Here is a 24,378-nt window from a genome sequence, read left to right on the forward strand (position 1 = left end):
TTATTATAACATACAATCAACTGAATTATACTAAAAAAAGAAACAAAGGCAGAGGTATAGATGAAACAAGTTTGGCAATATATTGATAACTGTTGAAGCCAGATGATGGGTTAGAGTGGTTTCTTATATTTTTCGTACTACTTTTGTGTGTTTGACATTGTTCAAATAAAAAGTTAGAAAAGAAAACATGGCACGCCTGGGTGGCTCAGTCTGTTCAGCATCTGATTTTTGATTTTGGCTCAGGTCATGATCTCAGGGTTCATGGGTTTGAGCCCCACATCGGGCTCCACACCCACAGTGGGAAGCCTGCTTAGGATTCTTTCTCTCTCCCTATCTGCCCCTCCCCCACTCATGCTCATGTGCTCTCTCTCTCAAAATGAACTTTTTAAAAAGTTAGAAAAAAAAACAAAGGTAGCTGTCATACTGTAACTTCTAATAAGAAAAACATAGGTGGTCTTCTCTGTTCCTGGCGCAGAGCTCCTAAAACCCTTTTCCTAAAGGGTAAGAGTGATGAAGGTGTCTCCATATTCATAACAAACCCTTTTCAATCACACCCAAGTTTATGTTAATGAGGTGATATTTGAAAATCACCTCTATAACAGGGGCTGGTTGCTGGGGTACCCAATCTCGTGACTGGAGGGTTGGAACTCTCAACCCCCTGACCTCCAGGGAAGGAAGAGGGGCTGGAGGTTGAATCTTTGGCCTATGGCCAATGATTTAATCCAGTGTGTGTGTGTGTGTGTGTGTGTGTGTGTGTGTGTGTGTGTGTCTGTGTGTGTGTCTGTGTGTGTGTGTCTGTGTGTGTGTGTCTGTGTGTGTGTGTGCACACGCGCGCGCATAACGAAGCCTCCTAAAAACCGAAAAGGATGGGTTTCTGAGAGCTTCTGGGTTGGTGAACACCTGGAGATATGGGGAAGGTAGCACTCTAAGAGAGAGTATAGAAGTCCCATACCTGGGGCGCCTGGGTGGCGCAGTCGGTTAAGCGTCCGACTTCAGCCAGGTCGCGATCTCACGCTCTGTGAGTTCGAGCTCTGTGAGTTCGAGCCCCGCGTCGGGCTCTGGGCTGATGGCTCAGAGCCTGGAGCCTGTTTCCAATTCTGTGTCTCCCTCTCTCTCTGCCCCTCCCCCGTTCATGCTCTGTCTCTCTCTGTCCCAAAAATAAATAAATGTTGAAAAAAAAAAATTTAAAAAAAAATTAAAAAAAAAAGAAGTCCCATACCTTTTCCATACCTTGCCCTGTGCAGCTTTTTCACTAGCTGTTCCTGAGTGATACACCCTTTTATAATAAACCAGTAATCTAGTAAGTGAAATGTGTCTTTGAGTTCTGTGAATCACTCTAGCAAATTAAGCAAACCCAAAAAGGTGAGTAGGGAAAGAGTTAACAGTAGGCGCGGCCAGATGAGGGACCCTAAGAGAGGCTGATTGCAGCTGGGAGGGCTCCACCAAGGGACCCCCGCCCTAGACTTCAAGGCTCACCATAGTGGCCCTTGGCCCTCCTACTCCTGGTGGTGTCCACAGTGCCCTGGTTGCATATGCGGGTGGGATGCTATAGCTGTGTGCAGGTTTGGAGGAAAAAGGGATAAAAGCATTCCAGATCCGCCCATGCTAGGTGTCATGAATAGAGTCTCACAAACTGTTATCTAGTTCCTGATAAAGTCCCAATAAAAAGTCAGAGACAAAAATCATACCCAGCAACCCAGTCGGCATCCCTCTCACTCCTGAGAGCTTTGTACTTTCCCTCAATAAACCCTATCACTTTGCTCACTCTCTGCTGTCTGCGAGATTCACTTTTCAACTAGGTGGGATAAGGACCAGCATCTCTCCAACCCACCTGCACCAAAGGTTCTTTATAACCTCCCATCTATAGCTAGTAGATGAGAAGCATGCGTGACAACCTAGACTTTCAATTGGCATCTAAAGTTGGGGGCGGGGGAGAGGGAGCACTCGTACAAGACTGAGCTCTTAACCTGTGGAACCCGATACTATTGCCAAGTAGATAGATTCAGAATTAAGTTGAGTTGTAGGACATTCAGCCCGTGTCTGAGAATTACTTGATGTGTGTGTGTGTGTGTGTGTGTGTGTGTGTGTGTGTGTGTGTGTGCGCGCGCGCTGGGGGGGGGGGGGCGGGAACACATTGTAATCAGAGTCAGAATTCTTAACAGATACTTAAAACTAGGGGCACTTGGATGCTCAGTGGGTTAAGCATCTGACTTCGGCTTAGGTCATGATCTTGAGATTTGTGAGTTCAAACCGTGCATTGGTGTGGAGCCTGCTTGGGATTCTCTCTCTCTCTCTCTCTCTCTCTCTCTCTCTCTCTCTCTCTCCTCCCCTCTCTTCCTGCCCCTCTCTCACTTTGTACTCTCTCTCAAAATAAATAGAAACTTTTTTTTAATTTTTAAGTTTATTTATTTACTTTTTAGAAAGAGAGTACATAGGGGAGGGACGGGGGTGGGAGGGAGAGAATCCCAAGCAGGCTCCTCGCTGACAGTGCGGAGCTGGATATGGGGCTCGAACTCATGAACTGTGAGATCATGACTGATAAAGGAGCGTGGGGCAAGCTGAGGACAAAATGCAGGCTAACAGCACCCCCCACCTCCTCATGGGATATGGGTGATATTCCTTGGACACTCCCAACTACCCCCAAACAGGAAAGGACAAAAACAAATGGTTAAACTGGATAAGAGTCTTCACCAGTTTACCAGAAAAAGGCAATCTCATCAACAGCCTAAAGTCTAGGAACTCCCTACTGTCTTAATGTTAATGCTTAATATTAATGCTTTACCAGAAAGAAAAACAACCTTAGCTTGACAGTAGGCCTTGACTAGGCCTTCAGTAAGTCTTTAGTATGTGAAAATCTCCTTGGAAACTCCCTCTGGACTTTATCTCCCCCAACTCCTTAAAAGATCCCCCCCCACCCCGACACTTACAGTGCACCTCTTCCTGCCCACAGGTCCTGTCCCCGTGCTTTAACAGCATCATCATTTTTGCACCAAAGACATCTTCAAGAATTCTTTCTTGGTCATCGGCTCCAGACCCCATGAACCCCCCATCACCCCAAAACTTCATCAATGACCTGAGCCGAGATCAAAAGTCAGACACTCAACCGACTGAGCCACCCAGGCACCCCTAAATAAAAACTTTTCTTTAAAAAAGGTCCTCACCCTCTTTATTTATTTATTTTTTTAATGTTTATTTTTCAGAGAGAGAGAGAGACAGAGTGTGAGCTGGCGGAGGGGCAGAGAGAGAGAGAGGGAGACACAGAATCTGAAGCTGGCTCCAAGCTTGAACTCATAAACTGTGAGATCATGACCTGAGTCAGAGTCGGATGCTTAACCAACTGAGCCACCCCAGGTGTTGAGGTCCTAACGCTCTTTAAAAACAAATAGATACTGGGGCGCCTGGGTGGCTCAGTCAGTTGAGCACCTGACTTTGGCTCAGGTCATGATCTCGCGGTTTGTGAGTTTGAGCCCCGCATCGGGCTCTGTGCTGACAGCTCGGAGCCTAGAGCCTGCTTCGGATTCTGTGTCTCCTTCTGTCTCTGCCCATCCACCACTTGTGCTCTGTCTCTCAAAAATAAATAAATAAATGTAAAAAAAAAAAAAAAAAGAAAAGAAATAGATACTTAAAGCTCACCACTTCCTGGGGTGCCTGGCTGGTTAATTTGGTAGAACATGTGACTCTTGATCGCAGGGTTGCGTGTTTGAGCCCCAGATTGGGTACACAGATTACTTTAAAAAATTAAATTAAAAAAACAGAATCTTAAAAAAACAACAACTCATCTCTTCTTCCTCATTATTTCACCACAGTTTACTATTATCATTGCTCTTGACGTACTGTGTCTGCGTGGTATGGTAAAATATTAAATCATAATTGCATAAGCAGGTATACGAATTCCAGTTGCTCTGATAGCCTCACCAGCATTTGGTATTGTCAATAGGCTTTGTTCATTTAGCTATTCTAGTAACTGTGTGGTAGTATCTCACTGTGGTTTTAATTTCTATTTCCCTAATGACTAAAGATGTTCAGCATCTTTTTATGTGCTTATTTGTCCACGGTGATGTATTCAAAAATCAAGTCTAATCATGTCACTCCCCTTCTTAGAACCCATAAAAGATGGCATTGGCTGCCTCCATTTTGACCTCAAACTTTCCAGTTGGCTTTTTCATGCCAGCTTGTCTCTGGGCTCTAGGGAAAGACCCTGAAGGCAAAGCATCCCTTGAAGGACTCCAAAATTACCCCCCTCAAGCAATAAGTAGTGTCCCAAGCAAGCCAAACCCCGCCCATGACTGACTCCAAGACTTGATCTTCACTGCCTACCCACCCACCCACCTTTGCCCTGAATTCTCCTCTTATAAACATGGGAATGTTTTCCATGCTTTGGAGATAGTCTTTGAGATGCTAATCCACTGACTTCCCAGATGCTGGTTTCCCTACCACAAGTTTATCTGCCTTTGGATTTTGTCAGCAGTGAGTGGCTGTGCCTGGTCTGTCCCTGCACCCATGTACGTATCTATGTTGCATCAGTGAGGAAGTCTCTAGCACTCAAATGGCACTCTGCAGATACCGGAGTTTTAAAATATGGGTTGATTGAACCTCATCTCACAATGAACCTATTCCTATCTCTCTGAGCTCCCCAGGCATGGGTTGGCCATGATGAATTTTCCCCAAGCCCTGCTCCCTTTACTTCCAAAGCTTCGAGGTCAGAGACAAGCTAGAATAGAAAGAGAAAACAGCAGTGGAGAACAATCAGCTGTATTGAGATTTGGCACACAAAGAAAGTCTATTGGAGGATTATTTCAGTTACCTTTTGCTATCTCTTTTTAGAGACGATGATGTCTGTCACCTGTTTCCTAAAAACAAACACAAGACCCAGGTCCTGCTGGAGGGCAATCTCTAAGCAAGGATCATCCATCCCAGCTGCCCCTCTTCCAGGTTCTGGGCTCTTCCTTCTGTGCCACAACCCTGAGATCAAGACCTGAGCTGAGATCAAGGATCAGATGTTTAACTGACTCAGCCACCCAGGCACCCCAGGCATATCTTACTTAAGAAAAAAAAATTTAAGAAAATCTAGGTCCAGTATGCATGGCAATACCCCAGTGTGGCAAGCATTCAGTCTTTGTGCCCAAACTCTGACTCACCTTCAGTTTGATCTCTTCTGAACCTGTAGAAACAGGATTGCTTAAGCTTCCCAGCCTATGTTCTTTACTGCTTAGTAACTCTACCAGTCCTCTACCATACAAGGGATAATCCCTTTAGTCCTTTGGTTTTAAATAACATCTGTATGTTGATGATATTCCAAACATGTATCTCCAGACCCAAAATTACCCCTGATCTTCAGGCTCACAAGTCTAACTGGCTAAGAGGAAGCAGAACTCTCGGTTTCCCATTGTCTCTCTCTCCTCTAGGCAAATGGTTCTGTCAACCACACTATTGCTCATGCCAAAATTCTGGCTATCCTTGTCTCCTTTTTCTTTCTTTCTTCCTCCCTTCCTTCCTTCCTTCCTTCCTTCCTTCCTTCCTTCCTTCCTTCCTTCCTTCCTTTCAGAGTGTGTGAACAGGGGAGAGAGTCAGAGGGAGAGGGAGAAAGAAAATCTTAAGTAGGCTCCATGCCCAGTGTGGAGCCCAACGCGGGGCTCAATGAAGGGCTCAGCTGGGGACTTGATCCCACGACCATGAGATCACGACCTGAGCCGAAATCAAGAGTCCAAAACTTAACTGACTGAGTCACCCAGGTGCCCCCATTCCTTTTTTTACTTGTCCTTAATTTCCTACCCTCATTTTAGCAAAATCTGTTGACCCAGCATTTCTACACCACCACTACCTTTGTCAGGGCACCATCATCATCACCTATGGGACCATTTCCACATCTTCCTCCCTGCTCCCACTTTGATCCCCTACTTCACAGAATAGCCAGGATAAGCCTCTAAAAACTAGAATCATGGGGCACCTGGGTGGCTTGGTTGATTAAGCATTTGACTTTTAAAAAAATTTTTTTAATGTTTATTTATTTTTGAAGGAGAGAGAGAAAGAGAGAGAGAGAGAGAGAGGGAGAGACAGGGCATGAGTGGGGGAGGGGCAGAGAGAGAGGGAGACACAGAATCTGAAGCAGGCTCCAGGCTTGGAGCTGTCAGCACAGACCCTGACTTGGGGCTCAAACTCACGGAATGCAAGAGCATGACCTGAGCCAAGGTCAGACGTCCAACCAACTGAGCCATCCAGGTGCCCCGAGCATTTGACTCTATCTCAGCTCAGATCTTGATCTAACGGTAGTGGGTTCAAGCCCCTCATTGGGCTCTGTGCTGGGTGTGAATCCTATTTAAAAAAAAAAAAAAAAGAAATGAAATGAAAAAAAAAAGAGAAAATAAATGAAAACTAGAATATCAGAACACTCCTCTGCTTAAAACTCATCAATGGCTTCCCGTTACACTCAGAATAAAATACAAACTCCTCACCACGGGCAATGGAAATTCCATGCATTCATACTTGTGTGAGGTCAAATTTTCTTCACATAATCAAAACAATATCTCATAATAGCTTGAAAACACAAGCAGATGTGAGAATCCATCTGTCTACAAGACATTAAAGAAAATTGGGAAAATATAAAACAATGTTACTATTATTACTGCATGTTTTGGGTTTTGAAAATATAGATATTTTTTATAAAATGAAAATGTTGCTCATGTTAGTTTTAATTCCTATACAATATTGTATGGCTTGGAAGGGTATCTTGAAAAGATGGGGTTTAAGCTGAGGCCAGTATGGCCCACAGGTCTTTAGTACAAGGATGAAAGGTTGATGAATGTCCCTAATTCTGGTTCTGTCTCATTGGAGGGCTTAGCTACAGAACAAAGACGCTTAGTGTGGTGGTGACCATGGTAACCCTGTAAACACATTGCCCTAGTCAGAGAAGAGTCAGGTATCATTGCCTCCCAACCTATAGCCCTTTCTTCTGGTTGCCTAAGTACCCTCAAAAAATTTCTTCAGAAGTAATCACGCTTTGGGGACAACTGGTTGGCTCAGTTGGTGGAGCATGCGACTCTTGATCTCAGTGTCCTGAGTTCAGGTCCTACGTGGGGCATAGAGCCTACTTAACAAAACAAAACAAAACAAAACAAAACAAAACAAAACTAACCACACTCTTTTTTTCTCCTGTACTGGAAAATTTAAGGCCTTGAGCCCACTCCCTCCCTTCCATCAGCACCTCCCAGGCTGCTCCAGACACAGAGAAAGGCAATCTAATTACTCTTAATTGTAAATTGACTAGAGATCAGGCTAAGCATTGGTGCAGCTGCCAGTTCTCAGACACCATCATTACTGAGCCAGGAGCCTGGAACCATCAGATTGGGGGTAGTGGAGCAAAAAGGCATCTTATCATTTTTTTGAGGATAGAAGGGACTTTCAAGAGACACCTGCAGTTCGGAGAGACGTAGCTAATGCCCACCGTTATGGCAGAGCCCGGTCAGGAGGCAGGCCCCCTGGGTACTACACCAGCTCCTTGGTTCTCCCTTTCCCCATTGCCCTGAGCACAACACTCAGCGGGGTGTCGGGCCTCGCGCCCCGCCCAGAGGGCGTCGCGCTCATCTCCATGGAGCCGGTCCCCGCCCTCCTGTTGCCTCAGGTAGATGGGAGAAGCTCAGCCAATCAAGAGGTCTCTGAGGCAAAGAAGGCGGGACGAAGAGGAAAAGTTTAGGACAGGAGCGCCAACCAATCCTGAGCCTAGCTGCCTGAGCGACGGCCACCAGCACCCACTTGCAGACGCCAGTCAGAGCGGGGGGATGGTCAGTGGACAATGAGCCAATCCGTGCCGAGGGAAGGCAAATTTGAGCCAATTAAAACTGAGAAGGTGGGAAGGGGCGGAGTTCGCCGGTGGCTGCTCGCTGGTGGGTGAAGGATCAGCTTTCTCTGCTAGTTCCCACCCTAGGACTTCTTAGCTCCTGGAATGCGAGAGACAGAGAGGCTCAGGGGAGTTCCTGGAGTGGGGCGTGGAGGCATCTCCCGGGAAGGCCTGGAAGCAAAAGAGACTCCTAGTTGGAGGAGCTGCTGGAAGCCGCCGGGTGGGCATCGAGGAAGCGGAGGCTGGTTAGGGGGCGGGACTTCCGGGGCGGTGCCTTTGCGAACGGGGGCGGGGCCTGCTGCTAAGGTTGGGCCGAGGGGGCGGAGCTAAAAGGAGACCCCCCCCCTCCCCCCCCCCCCCGGGTGTGACCTAGGAGAAACAAGGGTAGCGATTCCCGCGGGCGTCTTGGGGTCAGGAAGGTGTTGCCAGAGGCTTTGGAGTGGCAAGTGATGGCTCAGGATTGACGTTAAGGTTGCTGGGGAGGTTACCTGCCCTAACTTACTGTCCTTTCTTCCCAGGGAGCCACTGGTGGGGACCTTTCTAGGGTCCTTTTCCATCCGTGGGGTGCTATGGAGTTCCCAGAACACAGCCAGCAGCTGCTGCAGAGCCTCCGAGAGCAGCGGTCCCAGGGTTTCCTTTGTGACTGCACCGTAATGGTGGGTAGCACCCATTTCTTGGCCCATCGGGCTGTGCTGGCCTCCTGCAGCCCATTCTTCCAGCTTTTCTACAAGGAGCGGGAACTGGACAAGAGGGATCTGGTGTGCATCCACAATGAGATTGTCACAGCCCCAGCCTTTGGGCTGCTTCTGGATTTTATGTATGCTGGCCAGCTGGCCCTGAGGGGGGATACCCCCGTGGAGGATGTGCTGGCAGCTGCCAGCTACTTGCACATGAATGACATCGTTAAAGTGTGTAAGCGGCGGCTGCAAGCCCGGGCCCTGGCAGAGGCAGACAGTACCAAGAAGGAGGAGGAAACCAACTCACAGCCCCCTAGTTTGGAGTTTTTGTCCAACCCCTCCCGCGGCCCCCAGCCTTCACTGGCATCTGCTGAGACATCAGGCCACTGGGGCAAAGGGGAATGGAAGGGCCCTGCAGCTCCCTCACCAACTGTCTGTCCTCCAGATGAGCCACCAGTGTCCGGTGGGGCAGACACGACACAGCCTGGCGTGGAGGTTGACCTGCCACATCTACGCCCCCCCCCTCCACCAGTGGCTGATGTCTCCCTTGCCAGCCCTAGTAGCTCCACAGAGACCATTCCTGCAAACTACTTCTCTTCTGGCCTTCCAGCAGTTTCAGTGGAGCCGCTGGCTCCCCTTGATGTGGGTACCGAGAGTCTGAGGATGGTGGAACCAAGGGGTGCTGGAGCGCCATTGCAAGGCTTCTATCCTCCAGCTCCAGCCCCAACCCCAGCCCCAGCTCCATCCCAGGCTCCAGCACCAGCCGAAGCTGAGCTGGTCCAGGTGAAAGTGGAAGCTATTGTGATTTCGGATGAGGAGCCTGACGTGTCAGAGGAAACGCCTCAGGGTCCTGAGGGGTTCTTCCCTCCTGGAGGAGCCATGTTTGGCGCACAGCCCCCTCAGCCAGAGACTTTTGAGGAGCCCAGGGCAGGACTGGAGGAGGTGGGACCAAGTGACCACTTCCTGCCCCCAGATCCTCATCTGCCCTACCATTTGCTGCCAGGTCCAGGGCAGTATCACCGAGGACTGGTGACCTCACCCCTGCCCGCCCCCCCGGCCCTGCATGAGCCACTTTACCTGCCTTCTGAGTATGAAGCAACCCCGGGAAGTTTTGGAGTTTTCACGGAGGATGTGCCCACTTGCAAGACATGTGGGAAGACCTTCTCTTGTTCTTACACACTCCGGCGCCACGCCACCGTGCACACACGCGAGCGACCCTATGAGTGCCGCTACTGCCTGCGCAGCTACACACAGTCAGGGGACCTATACCGCCACATCCGCAAGGCTCACAATGAGGACCTGGCCAAACGCAGCAAACCGGATCCAGAGGCTGGCCCCCTTCTGGGGGTGCAGCCCCTGCATGGCTCCCCCACAGCAGACAGACAGGACGGCGGTGGTGGAGGGCCACCCAAAGATTTTGTACTTGGCCCCAAAAACTGACATCAGCGGGAGCTGAGGCTAGGCCTGCTCTTGCCATCATCAGGGGGCAGCACAGGTTGGAAGCCTCTGATTTCCCCTGCGAGGGGTGGGTTGTGCAGGGAGCAGAAGGAACGTTGTGCCCTGGGCTTAGGATTCCTCCCACTTTTCCTTTCCCCAGCCAGGCAGCAGGACTTTATGGGGCATTGCGACTCAATGCGCCCTTCTCCAAGGGCACTGGGAATTTTGCTGAGGTGTAATCACTTCTCACCCTGCATCCCGGACCATAAAGCTAGCTGTGAAAGTATCTCTTTGAACTGGTGTTGGCTGGTTTATTCCCCAAACCCGCATGCCTCCTGATTCTTTCGTAACTTTCCTGTGGATCTTTTAGGAATCTGATATCTGTACCTGGGGTAGGAGTCAGGATGCTTATGGGGGAAAAAGTGAGATGCGCAAAGGACAACATAGACTTGACTTAGGAGAAGTGTGCTAATTAGGGACTCTTACAGGATGATGGGTTATTGTAGTTGAGCTCCTGTGTCCTGGGCTGTATTGAGGACTTCATAAAAATACTCAGTTGTCAACAATTTTACGAGGTGTTAGCACCCCCTCCCCCGCCTCCCTTCTTCCACAGACAAGGACGCTTGGGACTCAATATTTGTTTATTTTTGGGGGGGGGAGGGACAGAGAGAGAGGGAGACACAAATCTGAAGCAGGCTCTAGGCTCAGAACTGTCAGCACAGAGCCCAATGTGGGGCTCGAACTCATGGACCACGAGATCATGCCCTGAGCAGAAGTTGGACGCTTAATTGACTGAGCCACCCAGGCGCCCCGACTTGAGACTCAAAAATCAAAGTTAACTTGTTCAAGGTCACAGGGCAAGTTAAGGGGCAAGCAGAATTTGAGGCATGGCTTCAAATGCCATGCACACGGCGCTGAGTTAGAACATGGTTGAAGACAGTTAACCAAGAGCTAGTTTTCTCTTTTGTCCTCTTAAGTGTTTGGCTTTGCTCCCTTACCACTTTACCTCTACTTCCAACATAGAAAGTCTTTGGCTGACTGTTTCAACAACAAATACTGTATCCATTACTTGAAATTCTTGCCTGTGTGTCGTAATATGAATTGAGGTCTCTGAAGATGGGGAACTGAAAGGCAGAAAGCACGAAGCTCCAGGGTGGTGGGCTTGTGGGGCAGGTGGAGGGCCTGTGGTATGGACAGGATGGGCGCTTGGGAAAAACTAAAAGCAAGATACTCCGGAGAGAGAATCTTATCATTCCTCTGGTCCAACTCCCTCACCTAGAAAGCACGAGGACAGCCTAGAGAAGTCAGATTACTCAGCTGGGGTCACACAGGCAGTTCGTTACTGGCAGTAAAGACAGCAAAGAAATAAGGAGCCTGGGGTGTTGATGTGGGTTCTGGGAGTTCTGGGAATGTAAGAGAAGGGCCTACCCCGGTGTGTATGAAGAGTAGGGCCATGGGGTAAGAGGGCTCCCGAAAAACCCTCCTCTGTTCTGCACATAAGCAACTGAATGCAAAAAAGCAGGAAGGAAAATTTAGGAAAAGATGAAAATGAGTAAATTTTCTGCATTTCTTTTCTTTTTGGATTTGCCTGTCATATCCAGCACTTGCTCTTGCGAGCAAGCTACTGTTTTTGAGTTAGAAGAAGGAGGTTTGGCCAAAGAAAAGCTCCTTCTCTGGGGCATTAAGGGACGCAAACGTTGATGCTTAACGTTTTCATGGCTGGATGAATTCTATGCCTTTCACTTTCCTTGTGTTGGAATAACTTCTTAGTTTGTCTTCCAAGGGGCTAATTTTATTTGTGCAAATACATTCCTACCTCGGCTTCTTGTTGTAACAATGCAAGATCTACATGCACACCCCGTAAGTTACTCTAAGTGGAGCACCTTTTCCAAAGTCTTTCCTAGAACAATATCAAATCAAAATGCCTGAAAACAATGAGTTGCCTTTAAAAGGGTACATTTTATGGCATGTGAATTATATAAAAATTATACATATATGATTATATATGGAGAGACATAGAGAAAAAAATCAGCTGTCTCAGAACATCATTTCCTAAAAGCAAGGCATAATATCTGTGTCTGCATGTGTATATAATGTACAGACCTTCTCCAGACAGTCTTGAGAACATAAACCATTGTTACTATCTCAGCCATGTGTTCTACCTAACTAAAAAAGGATCTGTTACTTGGTGAGATTCTCCTCAAGAGGGAGTATTTGCTTTCGGTTCCCAGCATGAGATGCATTTTTCATTGGCCATGGCAATTAGGAATCTGCAAGATGTTCAAAGCAGCAGCCAACACAAAAGGCCACAGTTGTCTTTTGTCTCACTTTATCTGCTGGACGCCAGGAACAGTTTCTGCCGGTCTGTAGAGGTGGGACCAATAGAGAATTTTCTCATTTCCACTCCTCTCCATGGTCTCGACCATGGATTCAAGGAACCACAGGTGAGCTCATCTAACCTCTGGTCCAACAATGGATCCTCCTTTTGCCGGTTGTGACACCCCTGCTTGAAAAAGAACTCGGGGCACCTGTCTGGCTCAATTGGTAGAGCTTGTGACTCTTGATCTCCAGGTCGTGAGTTCAAGGCCCACCTTGGGTGTAGAGATTACTTAAATAGCTTTTAAAAAGAACTTGCCATCCCCAAAGGAAACCTAGTCTATTATCGGACAGCCCTAGTTGTTGGATAACGCTGCCTTCTACTGAGCCCAAATCAGCCTCATTTGAGGAGGGTATGGGCCAGGCTCCACCTATTAAAAGTTTCACCCTGAGGAGTTCTTTGTTTCTGAGCTATAAGCTGACTTAGGTTTTCAACCACCCTTTGCTCTCCAGCTTTAGAGATATATATTTCTAATTTAGGATTTCAATTCTTTTCTTGACTGGCAATTTTATAAGTGTATGGTTTCACTTGCCGTCTATTGCCTCTTCAATCACTGGACATTTTTGGCCAAGCTTAGCTTCACAAAAGTCACCATTTCAGTCCTTTGCATTGGATTTTGACTTTGTTTAATATTTTTATTTATTTTTGAGACAGAGAGAGACAGAGCATGAGCAGGGGAGGGGCAGAGAGAGAGGGAGACACAGAATCCGAAGCAGGCTCCAGGCTCTGAGCTGTCAGCACAGAACCCGACGCGGGGCTGGAACTCACAGACTGTGAGATCATGACCTGAGCTGAAGTCGGACGCTTAACCAACTGAGCCACCCAGGTGCCCCGACTTTATTTGTTTTTAAGTAAACTCTATGCCCAATATGGAGCTCAAACTCAACGCTGAGATCAAGAGTCACAGGCTCTACCGACCGAACCAGCCAAGTGCCCCTGGATTTCAATTTTAATTTCTCCAAAGCCAATGTTTCCAAAGATGATTTACCTGGTCATGTACTATTTTTACTGTAAAATATATTTACTTTTGTGGGGTTTTTTTCCTTTGGCAAATGATAGCAAGTGTTCCTAAGTCCCCTCCCCAATTATTAGTAAGCAATTTCAGTGTGCATCTCTATAAGAACCCTTGGAAAAAAAAAAGACCAAATACCATTAATCATATTCAACAAAACTGACAATAATTCTTTTTTTTTCCTCTCCCTGACAATAATTCTTTTCTTTCCCCCAGTAAGCTCTATGCCCAACATGGGGCTTGAACTCATGAGCCAAGATCAAGAGTCACACATTCCGGGGCGCCTGGGTGGCGCAGTCGGTTAAGCGTCCGACTTCAACCAGGTCACGATCTCGCGGTCCGTGAGTTCGAGCCCCGCGTCAGGCTCTGGGCTGATGGCTCAGAGCCTGGAGCCTGTTTCCGATTCTGTGTCTCCCTCTCTCTCTGCCCCTCCCCCGTTCATGCTCTGTCTCTCTCTTGTCCCAAAAATAAATAAACTTTGAAAAAAAAAAATTTAAAAAAAAAAAAAAAAAAAAAAAAGAGTCACACATTCCACCAACTGAGCTGACCAGGCACCCCTCACTCCCAACAATTTTTATTCAAATTTCTCTGATTGTCTCATAACCTTTTATTTATTCACTTACTTATTTAAAGACTTCAAGTCATCTCTACACCCAACATGGGGCTCAAACCCACAACCCTGAGATCTAGAGTCATACACTCCAACAACTGAGCCAGTCAGGCACCCCATCTCATAAACTTCGTTTTGTTTTCAAACCACAATCCAAAGTAGAGTCACATTTATTTGATGTCTCTTAAGCCTTTTTTAAAAAATTTATTTCAATATTCTTTTTAAAGGTTTTTCTTGTTTTTGTTTTTTTAAGTTTATTCAGTTTATTTTGAGAGGAAGAAAACGTGTGTGTGTGTGAGGGGCAGAGGAATGAGAGAATTCCAAGCAGGCTCCATAGTGCGGAGCCTGACTCAGGGCTCCAGCTCACGAACCACGAAATCATGACTTGAGCCAAAATCGACTTGGATGCTTAACCAACTGAGCCACCCAGGCACCTAAGATTTTCATTTTTAAGTAATTTCTACACCTAACGTGGGGCTTGACCCCAAAATCAAGAGTCACATGCCTTTCTGACTGAGCCAGCCAGATGCCCCTTAAGCCTTGTTTTGGTTTTTAATTTTAGAGAGAGTAAGTGCGCACAGGAGCGGTAGTGGGGGGAGAGGGACAGTGAGAGAGAGAATCTTTTTTTTTTTTTTAAGTTTATTTATTTTGAGAGTGTAAGAACGTGCACATGAGCAGGGGAGGGGCAGAGAGTGGGAGAATCTCAAGCAGGCTCCATGCTGTTAGTGGCAGAGCCCTACATGGGACTCGATCCCAGAAACTGAGAATGACCTGAGCTGAAATCGAGAGTCCCACACTCAACCGACTGAGCCACCCAGGCACCCCAGGAGTGAGAATCTTAAGCAGGCTCCATGCTTAGTACAGAGGCTGACATGGGGCTTGATCTCATGACCCTGGGATCATGAGCTGATACACAATCAAGAGTCAGACACTCAACCAGGTACCCCAAAGCCTCTTTTAATCTGTAAGTGCCTCTCTCCTTTTCCCTGTAATTTGTTTATTGAAGGAACTGGGTTACTTGTCTTCCCAGTTTCACAGTCTACAGTTTGCTGAGTAAACCCCCTTGGTATGGTTAACATGTTCTCCTGTCCCAAGTTTTCTTTAAAAATATATATTTAAATACTGAAAACAATAGTATAGGTAGTATGTGGTTTTGGCAAAATTGTAAAGGTAGTGGGTAGGAGTTCGGGAGACACTGCTCTCAACTGTCCGTTATGTGCCAAAGTATGGACCTTCACATCTACAATGCTTTCTCTTCAATCACACCCTGAAATTCTGCATGGAATCCATTAAGGACTGGTAAGGTGAGCACCCTCCTCCTCCAGAAACTTCTGAGTACTGACATTTAGGTGCCCTCTGGCTGTTTCCTTCAGGATGTGGGCTTGCCAGACCTCCTCCACACCCACATCTGGCTGCCTATCTTTGTCCACTTTCCTGTTCATTAACATCTCCATTGGAAGCTGGCCTTCAAAATGAAGAATGAAATGCAAGCCTGACCACTTTGTCTCTTAACAGTGCTAATAAAAGGATCAGTGCAATACATTCCTAAAATATGTTTTTATTTTGTTATTTTTTTCAGTTTTTAAATGCTTTTTTTTTTAATTGCAAGGGAGTAGGCTTAAACTCAGGAAATAAAATATAGGTCAGTCCATTATCTACATACAAATGAAGGAATACTGCCTGATCTAAAATACAATTTTTGAATTATCAGTTTTATTTTTTCCTCATTGATGCAGAAGATAGCTTAGTCTTTGGGGAAAAAAAAAAAAAAAACAAACAAAGAGAAGAAAATCAGCAAAACTTGCCCAAAGCAAACATGCAACCATGACATAATTTTGTCAACAACCTAGGCTTAGAAATGTAAGCAGCCTGGGAAAGGAATGAAATATTCTATTTTTGTTAGTTCTTTCCTTAGACTCACAAGATTATTTGGTAGAAAAGCTTTTTATTGTAAGTTGTATTATTTAAGGGGTATGGGAGACACAGCAGAGCCTGGCTCATCGGGAGGGGGCATTACTGATAAATGGAAAACTCATGCACACTTGGCAATACAGAGGACTTGGGATTGTTTTTATTGTTCTTTCTGAAATCTGTCCTTATGTAATGGCTAGTGACACATGCTTACTACCTCTACTCATAAAGGTAGAGGCAGTATACATTGTGAACATTATTCACAACAAGCGCACAAAATGGCAAAGGATCTCCTGGTTGATGGAACCTCCTACGGAGACATGACTGTACCAGGTCCACAGCCTGCACTGACAAAACTTCCAGAAAGTTCCATGGGGAGCTTAAGCACTAGGGAAGGAGAACTCTTCCTCATTTCCCTCCTCTGTAAGGAACTGAGCTTTTGCATAATACAAGGTGACGGGGAAAGAACAGACTGATGTTTTTATCCTGCTCTTTCATGGTATTGTTTCAAGAAGACACAGCAACCTGTCCACTCCGCCCCACCCTTTTTTTTAGAGAAATGAGCATACTATAGATATGCACCTGTTAAAAAAGAAAATGTTTACTTAGGTTTTGGGGGGTTTTTTGGCACGAGGCTGAAGAATTATTAAATACCTAAATGCTTGACTCAAGGTTTTAAGATAGAAGAGTTTAATGAAAAAAATAAATAAGCATATTGTATGAATGTTCTGAGTATGAACAATACCAGGGACTAGAAATTATCACCAGAAAAAATAGGAACCAGATACTTTTGTGGGGGGGAGGTCTGAATGTACATAAGGAATTTGATTTAATCAAAATGGTTAATTTCAAGTCGTTTAAGTCATGTGGGTCCAACTTGTAATTGTCTATTTTCACAAAAAAATATATTTCCCGGGTTGTGGCCTATGTAACTTTGGCTTTGGGAAGCTGAGGAACCAAAGAAAAAACTTTGTGATCATGATTTCATCCTTATGAGCTTTTTCCTCTGTATATGGACACATCTAACAACATCTATCGTTAAAATCTATGCCATAGACAGGATCATTTCACATATAGCTGATTGTATTTCTCAAAGCAAACATCTCCAAGAATATCACATATGGAAAGCTATACAAATACGTAGATGGACAGGCAAAAAAAAGACACAGCCTGCTTAAGTGCCAGAGAGTTTGTGCAGAGCTAGAAAGAAAACAGAAATCCACGTGGGTCAGAGGTATGGGGTTAATTTCTCTTGCTGAGGCTCAGGTTTCCCCTCGATGGGTCTTTAATGGTTCACCTAAGTTCAAGTAGAGGAGCGTCTTTCTTCTTTGTTAACCAAACATGCCCAGGTACAGCTGCTTCTCCTTCTGATGGTAGCTACTGAGTTCCGACTGAGTTAGCTGGAGGTACCGCCGGACATTGGCGTCTTAGAATAGGGCAAAGGAGGCAATTAGAGACATAGTTAGAACATGATCACACCTTGTGGTAGGAAAGGATTGTTCACACACTTCTTTCCCCGCCACAACTTCTGACTTTTATAGAGTCAGATATTTTTTAGGCGTGGATAAAAATAATAAACAAGTCCCTTTAAAATGTTCAAAACAAACATACTGATTATGAATACTTAGGGAAAATACCAAGTTACTGTCACTGGTTTAATCAAGTTAGCATTTTTACCCCCCACTTTAGGGATGAGGTTATTTTACAAAAATAGATCAGAGATAACCGCAAAGGACATTCCAAATAAACGATAAAAACCAGCACTATTATTTTGAATCAAGACTCCAATCTTTCAAGGGACTTCCTATAGAAAGTGGGTTTGAGGAGAACCAGATTTCTGAATCTGGAATCATTTGAGCTTATTACTGATTCTGTAAGTATCAGAATATATTCTCTGGGAAAATAAGTTTGTTCCTATCTATAAAACATGCAGAGTATTTTTTACTCTCCAAAGTCCGGGAATCTTCCTGTGAAGAAATACACATAAGCATGGGTATATGACTTTAAATGCTATTTTGGCCCTTCTTCGATGTGACCTCTTCTCTATCTTTAGTTGCGGGGTTTGTTCTGCCAGGCCTCAGGTTGATTTCTGGGGTATTAAGGATGATTTGATAGTTCTCTAGCTGCATTCGTGGGACGAGGCGAGCCTAGGGTCGTCCTACCCTGCTGCCATCTCCCCAACCCCACACATACTTCTGATTTTAAAAATCTTTCTAAGATCTGAATAGATTACAACTATTCTTTGCAACAGTCAATCTCATTCATTAATACCACTTTGAATTAAAAAAAAAAAAAAAATCTCTGTCCAGGGAGAAAAATCTCTGTACAGTCAGGGCTGGCTGGTTCTTAATCTGATAATGAAAAAGAGCTTGAAGAAACAGTTATTGTTACAGCAGAGCCTCTAAAATACTCTACATGGGTGCAGTTCATCTATGTACTTGAAGGTAAGAGACACGAACAAATGCCTCATGTTTTATGTCTTTATTAATTCACAGTGGCTTTCCCATTCATTTGTTTCATTTTGATTTTAAAGACTTTAAAGGTTTTATTTTTAAGTAATCTCTACACCCACCATGGGGGCTCGAAACCCACATCCCTGAGATCAAGAGTCACCTGCTCCACCGACTGAGCTAGCCAGGTGTCTCCCCCTCCCCCAATCATTTAGAGAATTTTTGCTGCATCGTTACCCTGGGGGACCCTCTACCTCTAGCATCTAGTAGCCACTCTGAGCCAGAATGCAAAATGGGAGATAATTTTCAGTGCTGAACCACCAACACAGGAGTGAGTCTGTTACCCGCTTCGCGGTATCTCTGCCTTGGAAACAAGTACCAAGTCTCAAATTCTCTCTAGGTAGGCCTGCCCCTTTTCTGGGTCATACCTGGGCTTAGTGGAGCTAAAAGAATAAAATCATAGCTAAAGCAAAGGCCAGACCCAGCTGGGGAACTGGCAGAAAGGAGGATCAGCAAGTATACTGATTGGAATACAGATCCTATTTCAGTTACAATCTCGGAACAGAAACTTGAAAAACAATGCTTTACAATCTCTTTCACCGGGGGAAGGAAGGGAGATGGTGTGTATGCCTGTTGAAGCATAATACTTCTGGAGGGTGTATAATATTGCTTTCTTGTGGAGGCAAGAATACAGGAATAGAAGAAGGCCAGTTTCTCAAACACCTCTTCAGACTTTTTGAATTTTGAACTATATGAATATATTATTACCTAGTCGAAAAAATTTCAAGGGGCGCCTGGGTGGCTCAGTCAGTTAAGCACCCGGCTCTTGATTTTGGCTCAGGTCATCATCTCACAGTTCATGAGATCGAGCCCCGCATCGAGCTCTGCACTAACAGCGTGGAGCCCGCTTGGGATTCTCCTTCTCCTTCCCCCTCTCTCTGCCCTGTACCCTGTTCGTGTGCATGCATGTGCTCGCTCGCTCTCTCGCAAAATAAATAAACTTTTTAAAAATTCAGTAAATTGAAAAAAGTAAAATAAATCCCCCCTTCCACCGATACCACCTCAGCAAGACAATTTCCTTTGTCCTTACCACTTCGGTCCCCTTCTCTCTCACCTTTTGGCTGCCTATTGACGGCAGCCAGGAGGTAGTGCTGAGCCTGGTCATAGTCCTGCAGATGAAAAAAGGCCACTCCAGCCCGATACAAGGCCTTGGCATTATCAGGCTGTCGTTCCAGGACTTTCTGACTGTATTCTTTCACTCGTTCGTAGTTTACTGGCTCCATCTGAAGGAGACAGGCTAACAGGCCAAATGAAAAGAAGACAGAAGAGCAAAGAGGGACTTATTACATGAAGTTCTAGTGGCCAACTCAAGGCTGCATCAAACAGAGGACAATACCAACAACATTCACTCACCCAACTAATACATCCAAAGGTCTACCATGTGCCAGACTTTCTTCTAGGCACTGGGGATGCAACAGTGAACAAAAGCTTTACATGCCTTCTAATCAACTTTAATATCTACTGAACGCTTATTATGTGCCTACTGGTGGGTTAGGCCCAGCTATAAAACTGACAGGAACATACTTTAAAATTTATTTAAAATTCTTCTTCTCTGTTTCTCTTCTACCCAAGGCTCTCCATCTTGAGCCCTCCATCTAACCACAATTATCACACTGCAGCTTTACAAACAACAATGGCTGCCATCAATTGTGTGAGGAAATAGCAGCACGGTGCTTTGTGCTTTATCTCATTTAATCTTCCCATCCACGCTACGAAATTGGTTAAGTGTCACTATCTCCATTTAGTGGACAAAGAAATTAAGGCTCAGAGACGTAAAGGAACTTGTCAAAGATCCTGCAGCTTCTGGGTGGAATAAGAAATTTGAACCAAGGACTCTCTAATTCCCAAATCGTCATTTTTAAAAAAATTTTTTAAATGTTTTTATTTATTTTTGAGACAGAGAGACAGAGCATGAGCAGGGGAGGGGCAGAGAGAGAGGGAGACACAGAATCCGAAGCAGGCTCCAGGCTCTGAGCTGTCAGCACAGAGCCTAACGCAGGGCGCGAACCCACAGACTGCAAGATGATGACCTGAGCCGAAGTCAGACGCCCAACCGACTGAGCCACCTAGGTGTCCCCATCATTAAAAATGATGATATATTACTTCACTATTCCCTTGGATTACATAATGGGACTTTGAAATCCAAATCTGTTTAGGAGACAATGCTCAGCCTTTCTATAATTAAGAAGGGAAACGTGCTCCCTATTTCATGACTGTAGGAATTAAACACAGTATTATTTAATCATGGTGCTGAGAAGAAAGGAGAATCAGGGCTTCCGAGGACATTAAAGGGCCTGGGCTTATGTCTGCATCCCTTCTGCAACATCCCCACCAAGTGGTCATATGGTTTATACTCAACTAACCCATTACTGTAGCTTCATTCATTATCTGACAACTGGTTCTGCAGCACCGACCACAGGCTAGGGAGAGCTAGGAGCAATGGGTAAGAGGAACAAGACAGACTTCTCGATGAGTAAACACCACTCGAATCCGAGTCCCCAAGTAGAAGGAGTACGCAATAAACAAATGGATTTTCTAAATTGCTTTGAAAAAAAAAAAAAAAAAAACCCCAAAAAACAAAAAAACAGAACTGTATTGGGATGAAGTGAATGAAGCCAGAGTCACGCTTGATTACAGAAGCCTCTCAAAGAAAGTGACTTTTGACCCAAGATCTGAATGACAAGGGTCATTCAAGGGACGGGGCATTCTAGCTGAGAAAGAAGAAATTCTATAAAGCTGGAAGGTAGAAATGTGTTTTGCAAATTCCGTGTATTGGAGGAGCCAGACCATGTCAGGCCCTGAAGGTGAGGGTCAGAGTTCGGGTTTTTTTCCCTAAGTCTCATGAAATGCCATTGGAGGATTTTCGGCAGCGAGCCGATCTCATTACCTTATCGGTAAAATGGGGATAATCACAAGTATCTTGTAGAATTTGAAGATGAGAGATACTGTACATAAACTGCCCCACGTGTTACAGGCACTCAATAAGTGAAAATGGCTAATCCAGTAAGTTCTTTATGGAGCATCTCCCAAGCACTCCCAAGTGGACGCTCTGTGGATGGCTAAGCCATAGGCTTTGACTTCAGGTCCACCTGGAGAGTGAAGACACTGGCTGATCACTCTCTTTAAAAGGGAACATTCCCATGCCTGTGGCACTCACCGTGCCCATCCGCTTTATTCCTTTCCACAGCACTTGCCATCTTCCGATATAATATGTATGTTACCTTTGTTAATTGTCCATCTCCCTTACTTGAATATATGTTCCAAGAGAGCAGCACTCTTTACCTTATTATACTCCTATATCCTTAGTACCCAATAAGTAATTGAACTTAATGAATTGAAACATTAGCTACCATAATTACTATTGTTACCTGAATCTGAGAGTAGCACTGGACTCACACTGTAAAAAAGCTAGATTTTCACCAAACCATAGCGGAAAACTACTGTAGTAAAAAAAAAAAAAAAAAAAAAAAAAAAAAATCACTTTTAAACAACCATTACGAAGTATAAAAACTAACCCTAATAATTTCCATAGCCTCAGCTGGGGTCATTAGAATGCTTTAATATACTCCAAAATAATTTAATTAGCTCCATGATTATTTTGCCTGCCATAGAACAGACCTATACGAAGTCTCCTTTCTTTTAGTAGATCAATCCTAGTGATACAGATTCTGGCATCCATCTCTTCACCCAAGTTCATATGGAGATGGGAGGTCCTAGTTATCCAAGAACTGATTTAAAGGAAGGAGAAAAACGAAGAAAAGCTGTCCAAACTTCTAATAATGTCTCACACCACCCGCTGGAGCAAATGCCTTCTTTCCTCTATTATAAATATTAAAGAAACAATGCCCTAAACATAAGTTCAGTGTTTTTTCTAGAGCGTGCAAAATTCCCTAAACCTATCAGCATCACCTGGAAATTTGTTAGAAATGCAAATCGGTAGTGCCTCTCCCACTCAGCTCCACTGAATCAGAATCTCTACGGGTGGGGCTGAGTTAACCAACTCTCCAGGTTAAGTTTGAGAAGCATGGCTCTATAGAAACTCATTTAGAGGCCCATAGATTGGAAATGTATTTCAATTCATGGCAGAGTAAGTACATGACAGCAGAAAGCACACCCGTGCTTTTCCCTAATGTTCACAGATTTTCATGTGCCTGCCCTGATACTCTACCCACCCTTCAGCCCTGTTCTTACCAGCTAGATTGTTGTAGCAGTCTGTCTGGGTGGTGTGCAGTATGTTCTCTTGTTCAGGTGTGAGGGCCGGGCCCTGAGGTCCTAGATTAGGTATCGGGGAGGGCAGACTTGGATCCAGACCCCGCAGCTGAAGCAGAGCTCGATGGTACCTACTTACAGCATCTCGGTACTTCCCTTCTCGGTAACGTTGGTTCCCTTTCTCCTTGTACAGTTGAGCCTCCTGCAGGCGCTTCTCCATAACTCTTTGTCGCCCAGAGCTCTTGTGGAATTGGGACGCGAAAGAGCAATTGAAGCTCTGGAGATGGGAGCAAAACAACTGATTTAGATAGCCGATTTAAGAAGGCAGGAAATTAGCCTTCTCCAGGACGCCCCCCGGTAATGAGTTTTACTTGTCTCTTCTCTGTAGTACTTTTCAATCTTTAAACGTACAGGACTAATCAGGGAGAGGATGTGGGAACAGCAAAGCCAGAGATTAAGTGATTTCATAAAGAGGAGACTCCGGGGTGAAGAGACCCTCCCGAAAAAGGAAGGGCCGGACTAAGGAACTGTGGCAGGCGTGGGAATGCCGGCGGAATTTGCTTCCTCCTTTCTCTTGGACACACCTTCTTGACCCGGAAGTGGAAGGGAATAGGCGGGGACAACTGCTAAAAGAGGTCTACGGGGCTTGCCACTACTCCTGGTCTTTTTTTGCGCGTATTAAATAAGCATTTGTTTATGTCGGTATCAGAAGCTGGGGACCGAGCTGAATGTGGTTTGTGCAGCCAACGCACAGGCTTAAGCTGGCGCGGCCGCAGAGCAGCTCAGTTACAAGCCCACCAAGCTCCGCGGCCAACCCCTCGCCCTCTGCAAATACCCAAGCACGGAAGTCTCCCCCTCGGCTTCGGTTTACGGGCGGAAGCACTTAGACGACCGGGACCGACGTCTCGGCAGTTTGGTATCTGAAGGGTCGCGCGCAATGCGCCACACCGTCCAATCAAAAGCGGCCCCGGAAAAATAATCCCGCAGAAGCGACCCCGCCTCTACAGCCCCCTGCAGATCAACCCGGGGCGGGTGGGGGGGGACGGCGGGGAAATCTCCCGTCAGCTTCGCCAATTGGAAGAATCCGGCCGATCACGGATGACCAATCAGAATTGCAGATGACGATTCAAGTTGGCCAATAAGAAAGCTAAAAGGCGAGGTCCGGGCGTCTGTTGCTGGGTAGATAAGTTAAAGGATTCAGAGAAGAGGGCCGGGGTGGGGGGGAGGGTGTCACTGTATTCCTTAGTTTGAGGAAGCCCTTTGTTTACTAAACAGACAATTGCTAGGCGGCTTTCAAGTCGCTACAGCATCCCTCCTGGGCTTTTTTTTTTTTTTTTTAAACTCTCAAGAAGCTGGGGGACGTATAGGCAGTAGGGAAGAAAGACTAGCAAGAAAGACTTTAGACGACAGCTCGATCGGAAGCCAGACGGGAGTAAGGGTGGTGACGGGGTGGGAGGGGCGTGTAGGAAGGGAGCTCCGGGCGTCTGCGCAGAGCCCGTGGCTGGAAGTACGGAAGGCGGGCGCGCACACGCCGCCGTGCTACGAGGCACTTGAGCCGTAGCCAGTCCTTCCCGTCTCCGGCTCCGGTGCGGCTGCGCGGTGGAATCACTGGCGGCGATTGGCCCAGGGGTGAGAGGGGGCGGGAGGTAAGGGGAGGGAAATCGGTCGTCCTCGGCGCGCGCCCGCCCGCGGCAGGGGAACCGAGGGGGCAGGAAGGAAAGCTGTTCCCCGCTGCGTTGTTTTGGGCTCAGTGAGCCGAAAGGGGGAGGGGAGGAGAGAGAGAAACAAACTACGTAGCGGA

General features: G+C 46.0%; 2 protein-coding genes across 7 annotated transcripts; one reads left to right on the forward strand and one right to left on the reverse strand.

Moving 5' to 3' along the window:
• Window positions 1-7,607: 7,607 nt before the first annotated feature.
• On the forward strand, window positions 7,608-10,234 carry ZBTB3 (zinc finger and BTB domain containing 3). 2 transcript variants are annotated; one of them, XM_086677148.1, is made up of 2 exons: window positions 7,608-7,880; window positions 8,353-10,234. In XM_086677148.1, exon 2 carries the CDS (start codon window positions 8,404-8,406, stop codon window positions 9,949-9,951), a length of 1,548 nt encoding a protein of 515 aa, XP_086533274.1. In that variant the 5' UTR covers window positions 7,608-7,880; window positions 8,353-8,403; the 3' UTR covers window positions 9,952-10,234. The 2 variants fall into 2 exon arrangements, with proteins under 2 accessions (XP_086533274.1, XP_025771479.2); XM_025915694.2 differs by lacking the exon at window positions 7,608-7,880 and adding an exon at window positions 7,891-8,054.
• A 5,399-nt stretch (window positions 10,235-15,633) lies between these two features.
• Window positions 15,634-23,518, reverse strand: TTC9C (tetratricopeptide repeat domain 9C). 5 transcript variants are annotated; one of them, XM_086677152.1, is made up of 4 exons: window positions 23,413-23,518; window positions 22,560-22,854; window positions 19,423-19,605; window positions 15,634-17,284 (listed from the first exon to the last, which is right to left on the reverse strand). In XM_086677152.1, exons 2-4 carry the CDS (start codon window positions 22,795-22,797, stop codon window positions 17,190-17,192), a joined length of 516 nt encoding a protein of 171 aa, XP_086533278.1. In that variant the 5' UTR covers window positions 22,798-22,854; window positions 23,413-23,518; the 3' UTR covers window positions 15,634-17,189. The 5 variants fall into 5 exon arrangements, with proteins under 5 accessions (XP_086533278.1, XP_086533277.1, XP_086533275.1 ...); XM_086677151.1 differs by having other exon boundaries at window positions 23,330-23,458; XM_086677149.1 differs by lacking the exon at window positions 23,413-23,518 and adding an exon at window positions 22,989-23,167.
• Window positions 23,519-24,378: the final 860 nt, after the last annotated feature.

This window comes from Puma concolor, chromosome D1 (genome assembly GCF_028749965.1).
Source record: "Puma concolor isolate L17-30 chromosome D1, mPumCon1.1.hap2, whole genome shotgun sequence".
In the NCBI taxonomy this organism is placed as follows: domain Eukaryota; kingdom Metazoa; phylum Chordata; class Mammalia; order Carnivora; family Felidae; genus Puma; species Puma concolor.